Raw genomic sequence first — 18583 nt, 5'->3', positions numbered from 1 at the left:
AAAAATATGCTTTGCTTTCCCTGCTTCATGAATTTTAAAAGCATATATTTTTGTGTTTTTGAATGTTGAAGCAAAGTTAGTAAACCCTTTTGGTTTTTTCAAAGAAATGTTTTCACAGTATATGTTATTACAGTGCTGAAATCTTACATGTTAAATAGCCATCTGAAATATCTTGAACTTAACCAAAAATAACTAAACATTAATACAGATCATTCTAGTAACATGTTTAGTTATATTGATTGGGGTAGTAAGAATGGAGTGGTAAGAATGGAAATTCATCCAGATGTGCTACTTGGCCCATTTTAAATTAAGTGTTTGAGATAGTCAAGTAGTCCTATGGGTAGGAAGTGCTGAAGGACAATGGTTAATCAGGAAGAGATTTGTTCCCTGCCCTCAGACTAACTAGTAATTGTGTACCCAGAGAGTACACAATTTCTTGGGTCAGTGTTGGACAATCAAACATTCTTCAAGATGGTGCAGCTGCTCAGGTTCAAGAGAACACAGAGTCAATAACCTTGCCTCATGAGGACAAATCTCACGGCTTTTGGAAGCTACTCACTGTTCAAGAATTCTGGGAAACTATTTGAAGGAAAATCTTCTCATTTCTTAGGTCACTGCTATCATGTTACTGGCCTTCATTGCAATTCCAGTTAAATTATAAAGTGCAATAGGTAATGTTGAACCTTAAGAAATAATGTAATGAGCACAACCACCCTGCACGGAATCCCAAGTTCAAATTACTGGCAGAGTCATCATCCATATCTGAGAATGTACAGAGTCTTGATCATCATTGTTGTTGTCATCAATAGCATCATCACAGCATCTTTAGCATCACAGTTGCAGTACATCATCATGTCAAGTGGTGTGGCAAGATCAGAAAAACCGATATCAAGACACTGTCCAGTTTGGATGTGTAAATATTATCCTGTGTTTCTTGGCCCATTTAGCAAACACTTTCTTTTCAGTGATAAACCTATGGCCTCCATATGGGGCATGTTCATGAAGAAAATATTCATCACACTCATCTCTTCCTTGTTCATAGTAATGGTAGGGGACTTTTCTATACCCTTCTGTCCTAGAAAAGAAAAAAAAAGGAGAGAAAGATTGAGATGAAGAATGAAGCATTCATTTACAAGAATACATTATATGCCCAGGAACTGCATTTACTTGCAAACCTATGCATGATTCTAGTCCATGAACTCAGTTAAAACTATTATGTGTAAAAGCTTTTAGGAAGATGTACTAGGCCCTTAGTGCTTTAATAAATCAAATAAAATTTATATATCACACCAATTACATTCAAACATATAGCTATCCTTTGAAGGAGGAAATGGTGCATAATGGAAGCGAGCTTTGCATAGCCCAATGCTCTTACAGAGCTTGAAGGAGCTTTGTGATTTTTCAGAGTGAGATATTTGGTTCATCTGTGCTCCAATATGCTTTTAGTTAGGGTAGAAATATTTGATCACAAAGATTGCAGCTTAATTACCATTTTGAAAATATGATTAAAATACTCTCTGAATTATATTGTGCCAATTATTGGTAGGGAAATCTATTTCATTACCTTGATGAAGCATGGGAGGTTTGTTTTATTATCTAATTAGGAACTATCCCACCAGCGGGGATATATGTGGATAAAGACACCCATTTTAAATAAGGATCTGGCAGATTACTCACTTATTTCCAGACATTCTTGCTAAGCTGTTAGCTTCTCAGAGGCTCCAGGATATTTTGTCCTTCATGATCAAATACAGCCACTGATAGCCATCTATCAAGTCATTAGCCCACCAGAAATGACAAACTTGCTTTGCAAATTAAATAACCACTAACGTTGTTCTGTACTTCTAAGCCACAAGTCCCTGATATGCCACTGATTAAGGGAAAAATGTTTCTTCTGACATTTGACATTAGGCGATGGTAAATATTTTTCTTTTTATCACTCCTAAAGTCATAGCTCGATGCACTGACAATGAAATGTCATGTCAGCAAAGAACACCGGGAAATAATTGTTGCTTTATCTGTTTGCCAGATTTATGGTATTAAAATGAATTGTGATATTTTGACAAGATATCAGAATTGGAGATGCATAAAAATAATTTCCTGTGATCTTACTTGCAGTAGGTGTCATTTATCATCCCGTAGACGTGAATGCCGTAACAGGCATCCATAGCCAGAATGAAGGTAAACCACCCAGTGCTGAGATAAGAGCCAGACTGGACTCTGTGGGGGGGACAAAAACAACAAACGAAACAAAACAACACAGAAAACATACACAGAGCAACAATAAGTGTGATGAGGAACAAGCCACTTTCTGTCAAAAACGTAGCACTTTGTTATCAGGAAAAGGCATCAAGAAACTTGACAATCTGTCAAAGATTCACACTTATTTTGAATTATCTCTGAATAATTTATGGGCATTCTCCCACTCTGACTACCTTGAGCCTAGAAGCTATGTTGCATGGTAGAGAAGCCATATGGCAAATATTTGAAGTCAAATAATCCTGCTCCCTTTGGGTGAAAAATAATTTGCTTGATTTTCCGTATGACACAAATGAGTGCTGTATATCAGAAGACAGGTTTTCTGCAAGTTGCTTGGAGCCCTGATGAGAACTGAGTGATAATAGTGCTATCTGCTATCCTGGACATATCGCCTTCTCTCAGGCTTGTTGGGTTCCTAAGTGTAAATTGGATGCAGTGTGAGCGAATGACTTCATCTATGAAAGTTTCTGAAAAGTTTTCCTTCATTGCTTGGCAGGCATCATGAGACCAGACTTTTTCTTAATCACCTCTTCGACACATTTTTATTGAATACCTACTATGTAGGTATACAGCAGTTATCAAAACAACCAAAGCTTTTGTCTTCATGGAGACCAGAGGATTGGATTTGGAGATGGCTATGGTATAATCTATAAAGACTGGCCATGGAAGGCTCTTTTGATAATGAGAACAAAGATTTGAAGGAGGGAGGGGGTTGGTTAGGGAAATAGGAAGAAGCCATGTGGACTATATTGGGAAAGACAAGCTCATGCGTGTTGCTTTGGGCCACCTCTTGGTCACATAAGAATGGGCTGTGGGCCTGGAACAATTCCTCACCTAAAGGTAAGAAATTCTCACAGCCTGTGCTGGACTTGCCACCTTGTGTGGGACTATCTTACTCTATTTCAGAGTTATTTTTTTTTTCCAATTATAGTTGACATTCAATATTATCTTCATTTTAGGTGTACAGCAAGCATGTCAAACCCAAAGGCTAACATGGGTCAAATAAACAAGGTTTAAGTTTATGTGGGCTGCAAAAAAACAAAAGCTTCAATTTTCATAGAAACGTAAGCTGATTTTGATAGAGACATGCTGAATACAAAGAGCTGAAATAAATGAGTAATTGTTAACATAAAATAAAAGAACATTTTAATAAAAATTAATATTTTTTCTTGAACATTAGCTCACCAGACACTGAATAAGTGCACAAATTAATAAGCAAAACGCAAATAAACCTATTTTTCTTGTTCTCTGAAAGCGAAATATTTCCTGTTGTGCACACCAAACAAGACAGTACAAGACTAATGACGTGGCAATCAGCTGCTAAAATATCCACTGCTAGTATTAGTGGAGAGAAATGGTGCGCCTGCACATAAGGCATGTAAGGGAAATGAATGCAACACAATTATAGTAACCAGTCATTAGTGAACGTTGTACTTTGTTATTAATAACTAGAGGACACTGCACAAATTTGTGCACAAGTGCAGACTCTCAGCCTGTCCTGCGGGATCTGGCTGAAACCGGCTCTCTGACATCCCCTGAGGGGTCCTGGATTGTGAGAGGGTGCAGGCCAGGCAGAAGGACCTCACCAGTGCATGACTGGGGCTGGGGAGGGATATGGGAGGTTAGCCAGCCAGGGAGGGACTGCAGGAGGGCTCTAGGGCATGTCCGGCCTGTTTCACTCAGTCCCGATCGGCCAGATCCCAGCAGCAAGCTAACCTACAGGTTGGAGCGTCTGCCCTGGTGGTCAGTGCACATCATAGCAACTGGTCAACCAGTCGACTGTCTACCCCTGGTGGTCATAACGAGCAGTTTAACAGCCTTAGCATGTCAGCATATTACACTTTGGTTGAATGGATGACCAGACAACCAGCCACGTAGCATATCAGGCTTTTATTATATAGGACTAGGGGCCCAGTGCACGAATTCATGCACCTTGAAAGGAACTATGGGCCGCGAGGCTGCGGTGGGCACAGGGGCGGGTCTTGGCCCATCCTCCATGTCCCCACCCCCTGTCCTGCCACAGCCTCCAGTCCCCTCTCTGACAGTAGCCCTGCTCCCACCACCATCCCTCCCATGCACTGATGACACTGGCCCCGTTCACACCCACTGACAGCGTGGAGCTACTGGGGCCAGAGCCAGCAGCAGGTGCGAGTAGGGCCGGCACAGTCAGTGGGTGTGAGTGGTGGCTGATGCCCCAATCGCCCCTCAGGAGCAGAGGGAGGTGGAGAAGCCCTCAGGGGCAACTGGGTTTGGCAGCCACCACTCGTACCCACTGATGGCACCGAGCGATCGGATCCGGCGCCAGGCACCAGCTACGGGTGCAAGTGGGGCTGGCACCAGCACTGGGTGTGACCGGCAGCTCAGGTACCAGCAGTGGGTGTGAGCAGCGGCTGCTGGCCCTGATCATCCCTCAGGAGCAGGGGAAGGTGGAGAAGCCCTGAGGGGCAATTGGGGCCAGCAGCTGCTACTTGCACCCTCTGACGGTGCCGAGAGATCGGGGGTGGGTGCGAGCAGGGCCCGTGCCAGCAGCAAGTGTGAGCGCTGGGCAGGACCATGGCATGTGGGAGCAAAGAATTTTCAGTAACCACCAGAGGCTTGCCCAGATGACAGTGACTGGCGCCCCGCCTTGTTTTGGCGCCCCCGCTCACCTGCTCCACCATCCTGCCATGGCCAATATCCGCCATGTTCCTCGTCTGCCACCTGCTGCCAACACCCGCCATGTTCCACGTGCGCCCCCTGGTGGTCAGCGCACATCATAGCGACCGGTTGTTCGGTTGTTCCACCATTCAGTCTATTTGCATATTAGGGTTTATATATATATATATAAATTATGTATAACAGGATATTGTAAAAGTTAAGTTACAAAATTTTTATTAAAACATTTCTTACATACCGTTATATTGGCTGGGCTGCAAAAATATTAATTGTGGGCCATGAGTTTGACATGCTTGGTATACAGCATAGCGATTAGCCATTTATATAACTTACAAGGTTATCCCCCCAATAAGTCTAACTTTCAAGGTTATACCCCCCCCCCCACAATAAGTCTAATATCCACACATAGCTATTACAATACCATGGACTATATTACCTATGCTGTACTTTACATCATCATGACTATTTTGTAACTGCCAATTTGTACTTGTTAATTCCTTCACCTTTTTCACCCAGCCCCCCAAACCCTCTCTTGTCTGGCAATCATCAGTTTGTTCTCTGTACCTATAAGTTTGGCATGTTCATTTATTTTGTTTTGTAGATTCCACATGAGTGAAATATATGATATCTGTCTCTCTTTGATTTATTTCACTTAGCTTGATGGGCACATCTTTGTTCTTTTTAAGTGTGTATCATGGCTGACCTCACTGCTAAGTCTGTTCCCGGAAAAGAGGGGATGGGTCCTTCATTCTGTGGACAAAAGGGTTGCATGCAGGCCAATGGCCCTGCGTTAGCCACTGGGAGAGACCGACTGGCCCTGGGGGTCCATGCCCACCGCTAATGCTGATCTTGTTCTGTTTCTTCCCTATGTGAGTGCAGTGCTGGCCCATCTAGTGTTTGTGCTGTGTTTGCCTCCGCAACTCGGATACCAACAGGCAGTGGGCAGAGGGCTTGGATTTCTATTCTTGGTGACTGATGCCGCTTGCTCAACAGATGCTATGAGAGAAAAGTATTTCAGGAAAAGGAAATGCTAAGGGCAAAATCACAAACATGTAAGTGTGCTTGGTATGTTTAAGGAAGAGATGGTAAGAGTAACAACTGAAGGGTGAGAAGTAGTGTTGATTAAGTGGGGGGAGCGGTCTGCCAAGTTCCAAATAGTTCAAGAGAATGTTTGATGACAGGTGGGATCTCCATACGTGTCTTCAGCCACAGTGACCCCTTCCACCCAAAACAGATGACGGACAATTTCCCTCAGTCTCTCCCCATAGGGGCACCTGGCTCACCCCAGCTTGTTGGGCATCTGTTTAGCACCACTTCTAAAAAAGACGAAATGTCCTACATAGACCTCTTTGCCTATGGAAGCACAGCCAGCTCTTCTCCTACTGAGAACCCCTCTCTGGGTATAGCACTCCAGCCAGGAGATGCTCCCCACTGAAGTCCAATATTGCTGATGCATTTCTCCACTACCAAGCCTTCAGCGTGCTGAAATTAGGACCCTGAATCCTTTGATATGTATATTTTTAAACAGGCACTGCTTAGTATCAAATTACTTACAGCATACAATAATTTCAGGAGCAACATAAACTCAGAGTGGGGGGTTGATAATTGTATCTTTTACAATTAAAAGATACAATTAATAATTAAATAATTAACCCTTATTTTCATTGACTTTGGGTGATTTGCAAGGAAAGATAAACCCAGCCCATATACATGTGTGGGTATATATATCCATTCCCTCCGCTGACTTGTCACTGAATTTGAAATGCCATGGTGTAAGTACTTTCCTTTGTAGCTCCTGGCGTGTTTTCTACATGGAAAGTATTCCAGAAACAGGGTCACAATGAATTATGTGCCCTTTCCTTTGTCACAGGAATAGTAGCAGCAGCATGGGTTAGGAATGGGTGCCAAGTGCATGGGAAGATGTACCACAGGGAGGTGAAGTACACATAAGGCAACTTTGCTTGTGCAGCGGGACCTGCAGTCAATCCTGTGCTTTGCAGTCTTAGGAGGAGCAGCAAGGATGGGAACTGCTTAAAGCACCATCTGCTTAAAACGTCCTTATTTGAAAATGGGGAGAGATCAGAAGAGGCAAGAGTCCTGCAAAAAGCTCTCAAATTGAATCTAGAAATTATGTCTATGTACTGCCTTTTTCTGGTTATTATTCCCACTTTGTATGCCCCCTTTTCCTCTTCTTGCCTTATATGACGCTCTACCTTTCCATCCTCTCTATCCTTCTTCCTTACCTGGTTGACCAAGCATTAGTAGAGATCACTAAAAATTACAGCATTTGTTTGTTTATGATGAGAAAAACCATTATTCACCCATTTCTTAATTTTTTCAACAAACACATTTATTGGGATCCTATTATGTGTCACTGACTATACTAGAAGCTGGCAATGCGTATTTTCTTCAAGAGCGTGTGATCTAGCTGGGGAGGCACACATGTTGAAACAGTTGATCAAATACAGTGCAACACAGTACAAGCCCATGTGTTCCTTCTGAGTCGCTTCCCAGTGCAGCGCAGGGGTCGGCTCTCAGGGCAGCGCAGGGGTCACTCCCAGTGCATCACAGGGGTCGTTCCCAGTGCAGCACAGAATTGAGGGTGAGGCTACCTGTTCCATATCCCAGCTCTGCCATTACTGGAATGAGAGGCTTTGGACAGTCTATTTAGCCTCTTGGATCATCTTAGTTTCCTTGTCTCGAAAATGAGGTGGTTGAACTAAGTCATATCTAAGGTTTCTTCCAGTTTGGAAATCAAATGATCCTGTGATTATCACCCTCCATAGACAATCTGTTTTCATCTTTAAGCATTTGACAGTATCATGCTCCAAGCATGTTGGATGTATAATTAACAAAAACATCGGTCAGTAAGATCACATTTAATGCCCACTTGTGTGATGGGCATGCTACTAAACATCTGGAGTGTATATTTTTATATGAAGTTTTTACCTTGCAATGGTGGTGGCTATCGTCACAACTTTTGGAGGGAGGCGCTCTATGTTTACCTTAACACCAACTATACAACTGGACCAAAATATTGAGGGGAGAGCTTACTTTGAGTGAGAGATAAAATAATCTAAATAAGAAAAAATAATTTTATTTTTATGTGTGTTGTTTCTTGGAGTTGCTAACTGTCAAGGACCAAGATAACATTATAGCTCCAGGATGAAGAGGGGATCTTTTGTGTGGCATATGGTCCACTGCTTTGCAAAACCCGCTTTCCTGCTCATTCTGTCCACCCCAGATAGTCATTTCTGCTGGTTCAACAGTGAATTTTCTGAACCCTAAAAGGATAAATAGGGTACACTGTCCAAGTCGTTCCTCTGCATGTCATCTTTGTACCATAGGAAAGAAGGTCAGGAATTTCAGAGTTTAGCACCTGGTCAAAGATCTTTCCATTTCACCACATAATAAGAAAATGTTTACCATATTTAAGTCTAATCTGATTTATTCTGTTCCTGGGTAGACAGATCATAATAATTAACCCCAAATCTCTTCCAGCAAGCTGTGTTGCATGTGATTCAGCCTGGGGAGGCTCATACCGCCCTGTCCTACAAACAGCACTTAATTAGACAGTTGCATTGTCTTTCCCTGGTGCCTCTGATAACTTTGGGATGAGAAATTGTGGGAGGTTTCTTACCCAAAGCACATGTGAGGGCTAGCAAAGTGTTTTTTTCTGAAATTATTTGGAGCCAATGTCCATATAATGATGCTTGCGGTGGAATAATGACAACTGCTAAATTAATTCAGGAATTCTTCCCAGTAAGTGCCCCCGTGTTCTGGGTCCTTAAGGGACTGCACTGGCCTGGATGGCACTGGCTCTGGGAATACCGGTAGCTGCACTGTCCCCAAATTCTCCTGCTGTGTGGGCATACTAGAAATGAGGAAGTATAAATTATACCCAAGCAGACCTTAGGAGGTTCAATAAAAACAACAAAAAAATGACTCCAGCTGATGTACAAGAAATTGTTTATGTTTTTCAGCTTGGAGAGTCCTGGTGATAATTATCAGATGCCTTAAAAAATTCTAAAAGAGTGTCCTCTGGGGCCAAATATGGTCTTGTAATTTGTCACTCATGTGTGCAGCACTAACTATGTACCAGCTGGCCATCAGCCATAGCCCTTTTTATACCTCCCACATTGGGGGATCAATAAAAACCATTATTGTCATCTACAAATAAACAATCAAGAGTCCCATAGGGGTGTTAAGAGAATTTAAGTCCTTAATTCAGTACAATAGGAAAGCTTAAATTAATGCAGAAGAATAATGAGCCGTGCAGTTGAAAAAATAAAGGCAGGAGTATGAGAGGAAGCTATCAATCATTTATTTCCACCGGCCAAGTTTTGCATCCCACTGCTCCTCGGTAATCAAGATACTTACCATTTGGAAACTACTTAAATTTACTTGCTCATCTCTTGGAAAAATGATGCTGTCAACACCTAGATGTAGCACATGCTTGAAGGCATAACATTTAAAATACAATCTTTCATCCAGTTTATTAACAATAAAATACAAGCTAGTTGCCCCTTGATGTTTACCCCCATTCCTCGATGTCTAAAGGCCATCACACGTCCACAGGGATTCCTTGTCTGTCAAGCCATCCTTGTTTACACCAGTCTCAGCATTTTGGCCTGCTAGCATCCCTCATTTGCCTGTTTGTGAGCATGCTTTCTCATCTTCTCATTTGTGGAAACATATTGTGAAGCATTTTTTACCTATTTCCTGGTAAGGGGGAACTTTTTTCTTTTTTAAACAGTTGATTTGAGAGAGAAAGGGAGAATGATAGAAACATTGATGTGAGAGGAATGTTGATTGGCTGCTTCCTACACACCCGCTCCTGGGTATCAAACCACCAACCTAGGCATGTGCCCTGACTGGGAATCCAACCATGACCTCCTGGTTCATGGGTGATGCTAAGCCATTGAGCCACACCATCCTGGCATCCCTTTTGGGTAATTTTAGGGGAGCAATTGAGGAAAGTGAAATGGTCACTCTTCAAAAGAAAACTGGATTACATAGATAGAGCCTATCTATTCACAGGATTCTGATCTAATTATTGAACACAATTAGCACAATGACTTGGGTTCTGAACTTAAGAAGCTCATCCTTTGAGGGCCAAAATAACAGCACTTTCTCTTCATCAGGGTTTCTCAATCTCAGCACTATTGACACTTTAGATGAAATAATTCTTTGTTGTGGGGGATGTCCTGTGTAGTAAGTTCTCTCCTGTTCTAAGCTCACTTGTGTCCTCAGAGGGCAGTAGATTTCTTGATTCCTCAGTGCCTATTCTTGGCTTGGGGTAGTTTGCCTTGAGGACATCCCTGAATCTAAAAATACAGGTTCTCCTTGTCCACAGTTCCCACTTGGCCTAGAACCAAAGGGCAAGGCCTCCCCTGCAATGGGGAAAAATAAAAGTTGTCAGGTGGGAACAAGAATGAGGAGCCCATAGCCTCAGTTTCTGTGGCTGCCTCCTCTTCACGGAGCGGTTCCTTTGGGGGCCTTTGTTGTTGTTGTTTTTTTATATATATATATTTTATTGATTTTTTACAGAGAGGAAGAGAGAAGGATAGAGAGTTAGAAACATCGATGAGAGAGAATCATCGATCAGCTGCCTCTTGCACACCCCCTACTGGGGATGTGCCCGCAACCAAGGTACATGCCCTTGACCGGAATCGAACCTGGGACCTTTCAGTCCGCAGGCCTACGCTCTATCCAAACCGGTTTTGGCCCTTTGGGGGCCTTTGGCTCAGACTTTACAGTCTACGTTCTGCTGCTGATTATTTATTTCTTCCATGAACTGATGAAAACAAGGCCTGGAGCACCCTGAGCTAACATTTCAAAGGCATAATAATCACTTATCCAAGCCCAAAAGGGATCAAGACCCTTCCAATAATAGAGGTTTATTGGACAGCACAATATTGGCAGTACCTTCTGAAATCTGCTATACTTAGGAGAAAAAAGAGAATTTTTTAAAAAAGTTAATCAATATTTCATGTCTCGTTTTAACACTATTGGAACTCATCAATATACTCCACTAGCAGGATAAATAAAAATGGCAAAGTAAGTTTCCATACACCTTCCTAGGGAGAGGACTACATGACAGACTATAGATTATTCAATTAAAAACATTTGTTCCCCCATTTGTTTCAAAAGCACATGGATAATGAAAGAATACATTTAAACAAAGGGAGTAGGTAAGAAAAACAGCTGATGATTATCAGTAGTGTCTTGGGATTCAATCTAATACTGTGAACCAGTCTAATGGAAGCAAAGCTCAAAGTGTGAAAACAATTTCAGCTGTCCCCAAGCCATGTATTTTCATATATCATTTGATTGTTGGGAGGTATGAAAATACTCTGGAGTTTGACCATTAGATTAACACTGTATATCTGAACAATCTATCAATAGGACATGCCCAGCAAATCTTTAAACAGCAACAACTTTCTGCAAATCAGGCAGCAGAATTCTAGATGTTGGCTTGAATCATTTGCAAATGGACATAAACTTTTCAAATGGCTATAAACATCAGACTGTTGGAGGGCGGGTCTTAAAAGAATGTGCCAAATGAAAGGAATCCAGGCCTGGAAAATAACAAAAAAAAAAAAAAAAAAAAAAAATGGATCCTGGGTAAATGGAGACAGCAGTATTAGTAAATCTTAGTGGAAGGCTGTACTACCATCCTGAGCAGCTAATGGGAAATGCCTATGCTGATCAGTAGGCTCTTAGACTGTGAATATAACAAATAGTTTTTCTGCCATAGAATCAACAGCACTCTGACTGTGATGAATTCAATGAAATTGTACATAAGGAACATAATAAGAACCGACTGTGTCCTTTTCAAAATGTACATTTAAAAGTAAAATGGTACAGCTCCCCAAGGTATGATTTATGACTGCTGTAGAAATAGAAGATACTACTCACAAAAATTACTTTGTTCATTCATCTCAGAAATTAAAAGGTTATTTCACTCTTGCCCTTGGGCTATAAAGCCCCTTCAATTGGAAATGTTAATTTGTGGGATTTCACTCACTTTCTTAAATGAACAATAGAATCTCAGGAATGGCAGGGATGGGTGATGGAGATATTTTTGGGCCACTTTATTAAGGCAGAGCTGAGTCCTTAACCACTCAGTAATGACTGACTTGTATCTCCTCCAAATGCATATAGTTAAGCCCTAACCCACAATGTGATGGTGTTCAGAGATGGGGCTTTTGGACATTAGCTTTATAGGATGTCATAAGGTAATTAGCTTTATTTGATGTCCTAAGGGTGAGGCCCTCATGATGGGGTTAGTGCCCTTATATGAAGAGAAACAGATGCCAGAGCTCTCTCTCTTCCCACCATGTCAGACATAGCAAGAAGGCTACAAGCCAGGTTCACCAGAAAGCAACCATACTGGCACTCTAATCTCAGACTCCAAAACTGTGAGACATAAATTTCTGTTGTTAAGCCACCCAGCTCATAGTATTTTATTATGGCAGCCTGAGCAGCCTAAGACAATGGTTGACTTTCAAGGCCCTCTCCACGTAAACCTAAACTCCCTACTATGTTTTCTAGGAGTTCTGTTCCTGAACAATCTCATCTAGTCATGTTGGTTCATTTGCTGCCCTTAAATACATCTTGTGCATATCAGCCTCTGTCTTTCTATTCTTTACTTGTGTACACCTTCTTTCTTCCTTAAGTGCTTTCCCCGATGCCCTTTCCAGTTTCTCACCTTAGTAAGCTTCACTTCTTCTTACTCTCATTTATTGAAGATACATTTATTGAGTATACTGTAGGTGTGAGGCATTGTGCCAGGCACTGAAAATAACGTGTTGTCCCTGCTGTGAACTCAGGGTCAAGTGGAGAAGATAGACTCAATGACTATTTTCAAAAAATAGGGCTATCAAGGAGGTAATTCCCTGCAAGTGCTATGGGGATACTGAGGGAAGAACAACAGACACAGCTGGAGGGAACTGGGGAAGGTAATTCCCTCCCTACTAGGAAGTAAGAGCTGAGCTGTGGATTAAGGCTAAATGATAAGAAAAAGAAGCAGGAGCGTCTTGCAGGCAGAGGGAATGGCCTGTGCAGTGGAATTGAGGGTTGAGAATAATGGGAAAACAGAATACCGATAGTTCTCATATGTCCTCAAACATGAATGGACCTCAAAGCATAATGAGTGTTATTTCCATAATAGATTATTGGTAAGAGACAGGATGCATAAGTAACACTGATTTATTTTCTTCCTTACGCTATGTTTTGAAATATTAGAGATATCTTGATGTTCTATATAACTAGTTTTTTCAGATGGTGGAAATTTATGGATCTGGAGGAAAGTATCTAGGGGAAAATTGGAAGAATTATGTTTTTACTTTCTCATTAAATTCCTCATTAATTCAGAATTGAGAACAAATGTAAACAAATATGAGTAAGAATAAAAGCAATTTAAAAATGTGTGATGCTAATGGAGCACCCAGTAGTGCTCATCTGTGTTAGAAACTAAGTTACAAGCCATGAGCAAACCCATCTAATCTTCACTTTTCACCAAGCCAGCTTTCTCAGTACACACCTGGAGGCTCTCAACCTGCTTTATTTAAAAGGGAAACAGTTTCTACAAAAGACATTTAATTTACTGAGGTTTTTTGTTTGTTTGTTGTTGTTTTTTTGATTAATGGAAATAAAAACAGATACCATTGCTGCTTTAAGGAGCCCTTTGAAATACCTTTCAGGACTGGAAACACTGAGCTAAATGACTTCTAAAATAACATCTCCTCTACTTTGAACAGCTTCTGAGAGAATGGATGATAATTGTATGTATCAATGTACCTTAACATCCAATCTCTACCCTAACTAACTCTGTTGTCTTCCCTGGATCTCCACTTTTTTAAAAGAATGGCCCATAATTTTGAGGACATAGGGTATTATGGACAGCATGAGTTCTAATTTCAGACCATTTAAGCTACTATAGAGGACCTTGTCCCAATGGCCATATATATATATATATTTTAAAAAGTATTGGGGTGACATCCTATCTAATAAAAGAGTAATACGCAAATTGACTGTACCTCTGCTACACCCACAAGCCACGCGCACCAGCCAATCAGGAGCGAGTATGCAAATTAACCTAACAAAGATGGCTTCAGCCACAGAGTGAACAGGAGGCTTGGGTTTCCCCAGCAATGGAGGAAGCCTACCTTCCTGCACACCCTAGCTGGCCCTGGACTCCACTCAAGGCTACAAAGTTTCAATTATAGAAGATAAATAAATCCCAACAAAAATGGCGGTGGCCACGGAGGAAAAAGGAGGCTTGGGTTTCCCAAGCAATGGAGGAAGCCAAGCTTCCTGCACACCCTGGCCAGTCCAGGCCTCTGATCAAGGCTACAAAGTTTCAATTATAGAAGATAAATAAATCCCAGATACCAGGGCCTCCCCTTGGGTCACCAGGGGGCGTGGCTGGCCTGAAAACCACCACAGGCCCTTTGCTCAGGCTGCCCCATGCCCCAAGGGAACCCCCACCCTGATCCAGGACACCCTTCAGGGCAAACCAGCTGGCCCCCATCCATGCAGCAGGCCTCTATCCTATCTAAAAAAAAGAGTAATATGCAAATTGACCATCACTCCAACACACAAGATGGCTGTCCCCATGTGGACACAAGATGGCCGCCATAAGATGGCCAGCAAGGGAGGGCAGTTGGTAGGGATCAGGCCAGCAAGGGAGGGCAGTTGTGGGTGATCAGGCCAGCAGGGGAGGGCAGTTAGGGGTGACCAGGCCAGCAGAGGAGGGAAATTGGGGGTGACCGGGCCTGTAGGGAAGGGCAGTTGGGGAGGACCCAGGCTTACAGGGGAGAGCAGTTGGGGGGACCAGGCCTGCAGGGGAGGGCAGTTAGGGGTGACAAGGCCTGCAGGGGAGGGCAGTTAGGGGCAATCAGGCTGGCAGGGGAGCAGTTAGGCACCAATCAGGCTGGCAGGGGAGTGGTTAGGGGGTGATCAGGCTGGCAGGCAGAAGCGGTTAGGGGCAATCAGGAAGGCAGGCAGGCGAGTAGTTGGAAGCCAGCAGTCCTGGATTGTGAGAGGGATGTTCCAGATTGGAGAGGGTGCAGGCTGGGCTGAGGGACACCCCAACCCCTGTGCACGAATTTCGTGCACCGGGCCTCTAGTTGGTTAATAAACTTATAGAGGTTTCAGGTGTACACATTTATAATACATCATCTGTGTATTATACTATGTGTTCACCACCCCAAGTCAAGTCTCCTTCCATCACAATTTATTCCTCCTTTATCAATGCCCATAGATTTTCTTTCAACTTTCCTGTGCTGGATTGTATTGTTCATTCCCTCCCTAGCATGGCTTGCTTGTGGTGCAGTAACTTTCCTGCCTCATTGACTCTGGGATTGGCCAAATGACTTGCTTTGACTGATGGAACATAAGTAGAAGTGAACACGGTGACACAGGGTTCCCATTCCTTTCCTACATCATGGGATCAACACATCCTAAGTAAGGGTGCTCCTTCAATCTGAGTCCTGAGGTGAGGAAATCCATGCAGCAGATATGAGTCCAAAGCTGGAACCAAGTTCAGCTAAACCAAGCACAACTATAGCAGAGCAGGAAATAATGTTCTTGTAATCTATTGAGTTTCAGAATAATTTGTTATGCAGAAATAATTGACTAAATAAACTTTTTTGATTAATAATGATAATTTCTATTATTTATAGAACATTTACATGAACTAGACATTGTGCCAAAAGGTCATCTCATTTAATCCTCACAACACCCCCATCCTATAGGAAGTATTAAAATCTTCATCATACAAACCTAGGGAGGTATAAAGAACTTGCTCAAAGACAGTCTGACACCAGAGAGCTCAGGTTCTTAACTGAGTTCTTTCTTGGTCATCTTCATTCTCAGTATTGTCCAAGGCACCTCATGTCTGACTGAGCAGCCATCAGAGGACCTCAATTATTTTTTCTCTGGTTCTACTGTTAGCCTCCTAGGAAATCTTCTTTGGGGAAACATTATTTCTGATGGCAGAATAAGAGGCAGGCTTAGGATCTTTTCTCACGCATGTTCTGTAATTGCACTTAGAGTAACATAATCCATGTTACAGAGATTCTAAATGTGCAGCTGCTTTTTTAGCACAGGCTGACTATCACTACTTTATAGATTTTATGTTTATAACTTCAGGATTCAAAACACTTTTTAGAATTTCAGCCACAGTCGTGTTCAAATAACAGCTTTACACCACTGATGTGGAAATATGCATCGACTTTAAAAGAAATAAAGGGAAAGTTCTGAAATAAAGATCAAGTGCCTGGATCCACTTCATTTCCCAGGCATGGCTTCCTTCCAGCCCTTAGGTTCTGTAACCTTTTCATAAATTCTCCTCTTTGGCTTGTGGCAGCGGAAGGAGGTGTCTGTTCCTTGCTACCAAAGATTTGAAGTTGGATTGGTTGACCTCTAAGATCCTTTCCAACACAATGAGTCCATTAAATACTCTAGGTATAATGAGGGACTTTGCTTCTAACTAATCTCCAATACTTATTAACAATCACTATTTGATCGGATCCTGGTTTTATAGTTAGGCTTTAAAAAGTTGCTTCTGTCAAAACTTACCCTTCAACTTATCTTGAAATCATGCCCTCCCTAAATTGATGTGAGCTTCAGTTTTCTGAATGCTAATCACCTTTCTCAACCTAAGGCATAGTCGCCTGTTCTCCTGCAAACCTGATAGAGGTAATTAACGGAAAGTTTGAGCTTTCTCTCCCAGGTCTCTTATATTCCCTCTGCATATACTTGCTTTAATATTGAATAAAAGACAAAAAAAGAAAGATTTTAATCAGGTATATCTAAGTAGATAAAATACTTTTTTTCCTGGCACGCTACTTTTTTAGAAGAGAAGTGAAATGACTCACTTTTCCTTACATTTTTCATTTAAATGGAACTTGAGTTAAGCCAACCTCTTTTCCTTTAGAAATTGTTTTAGCACAGAATCAGACTCAAAGTTGCTTCTGACAAATAATGCTTTCTGAGCCCCTGTTTCTCTTTCAAAATGGAAATTTACATTTAAAGCTAACTTTTAAGCAACTATATTTGGCAAGGTTTTAAGACAGAGATTTGAGATGGTGTCACCCCACTGAAGGAGATGGAGTGTCCAAGCTTGTTGCTAAGGTCGCTGGTAACACTGGGGTCATCATTAAACCAGGCTCAGCCAGAGCCAGAGCAATCGACTACACAGAAAAAGAAACTGTAGAAAACACAAAGAAGCTCTGACCTTCTCTGATTAAGAAAGACTAATTTTGCTGCCATTTCCTGCCTATCCGAATCTATTATCGCTTTTCTGACTGAGTTATATGGCTCAATAAGTCCTGAAATAAATTATGTCGAGGGGAATATTTATTTTTAATAGGAAAAGCAAAGCTGCACTCCCATTTCCCACATCTATTAAAATTGTTTGTAATCGGCTCACTAACGAAGAATAATTCAATTAGAAAAGATCAACAGCAAGACTGACATATGGGTCTTCAGGCACTGAGAGTTTTCATTTCTAACTTAGAGAAGGAGGCTTTGTCTGTCATTTTTCCAATAGGCTGACATTCACTGACTACCTTATGCACGACACCTTTGCCAAACAACAGGGTATCATCCTCGTATCAAGCAGGCACTGAGCTAATTCTTCTGCTCCAGCACCCACAAATTCCTAAAAGGCGAGTCTGTCTGCCCCCGCAGAACATCTGAAGCCAGATGACCTTGAAACAGTCATAGCTAATGGAGTGTCGTCTATTAAACGAGACGTTGGCCCACTAAGGTAGAATGTTATTTATTTTTGCCCAGGAATTTCAGTCCTAAAAACTCCATTTTTTTTTTCTCTCTTCCTGAGATGGCATTGGGGTTGAGAAAAGAAAATGCTTCCTTTGAAGTCTTTCCAGATTTTCCAGTTGAGCTAGATGCCTTGCTTAGTGGCGAGAAGAATTTCTCTCGTGGAGGTGGCGTCTTCCCTTACAGTATTGCTACACAGCTCAGCTGGAAATCTATGGGGAAAGCAGCTGTGTGTGTGTGTGTGTGTGTGTGTGTGTGTGTGTGTGTTGCTTGCAGTAAATCTGTACCTGGAAGAAGCCCTTCTGTGCACACCTTCCCCAAACCAGAACATCTGTACCAGGTCCTCCAGAAACGTGAAGGACAAGAGCATCGCCTCCTCTTTTCACAATAATTTGTTCTGCCCACATCAGGAAAAAATCAGAAGTATCCAAAAATGTAAAGCAGAGAGATTCATTCCAGCACTTAAGGACCATCTCTCTCTGGTCAGAGAGGAGATGATAGCAACACCTCCCTTCTTGCAAGCAGAAGAAATAACATTTGTTGTTGTTGTTGTTCCGTTAATGCTTTATTTGCTTAATGTCAAAGGTCTCTACTGAGTGCCACCCTCAGATCAAACACCAGCAAACCGAAAGCACAGACCCCCAACTCACCCAGCAGCCCTGAGACCCCCAGCTTTGCCCCTCCCAGGGGCCTCCTGGCACCCTGCTATCTCATAGGGGACTCTGTCCAGGACAAGTGTGTGAAGATGCTCTCAGCAGCCTTGGAGGCAGGCGGTGAGACAGCCTGGGCCAGGGAGGGTTTCAGTTTTGCACCTGCCGCAGAAGAGACCACTGTCAGGTGTCTCTTCTTCAAGCCCAGAAATTCTGTTGACCCAGAG

At 42.3% G+C, this 18583-nt stretch overlaps 1 protein-coding gene across 1 annotated transcript in view; it reads right to left on the bottom strand.

The window, feature by feature from the left end:
- Positions 1 to 888: 888 nt before the first annotated feature.
- ST6GALNAC3 (ST6 N-acetylgalactosaminide alpha-2,6-sialyltransferase 3) overlaps positions 889 to 18583 on the bottom strand; it is a 293869-nt gene continuing 276174 nt past the window's right edge. The window contains exons 5-6 of the mRNA XM_054721324.1: positions 2113 to 2220; positions 889 to 1075 (exon numbers count right to left, since the gene is read on the bottom strand). Of these exons, the coding sequence (XP_054577299.1) occupies positions 889 to 1075; positions 2113 to 2220 (295 nt within the window). The remainder of the gene's footprint in view (positions 1076 to 2112; positions 2221 to 18583) is intronic.

Source organism: Eptesicus fuscus, chromosome 9, assembly GCF_027574615.1.
Source record: "Eptesicus fuscus isolate TK198812 chromosome 9, DD_ASM_mEF_20220401, whole genome shotgun sequence".
Lineage (NCBI taxonomy): Eukaryota > Metazoa > Chordata > Mammalia > Chiroptera > Vespertilionidae > Eptesicus > Eptesicus fuscus.
This window is presented reverse-complemented; position numbering and strand designations above follow the sequence as displayed.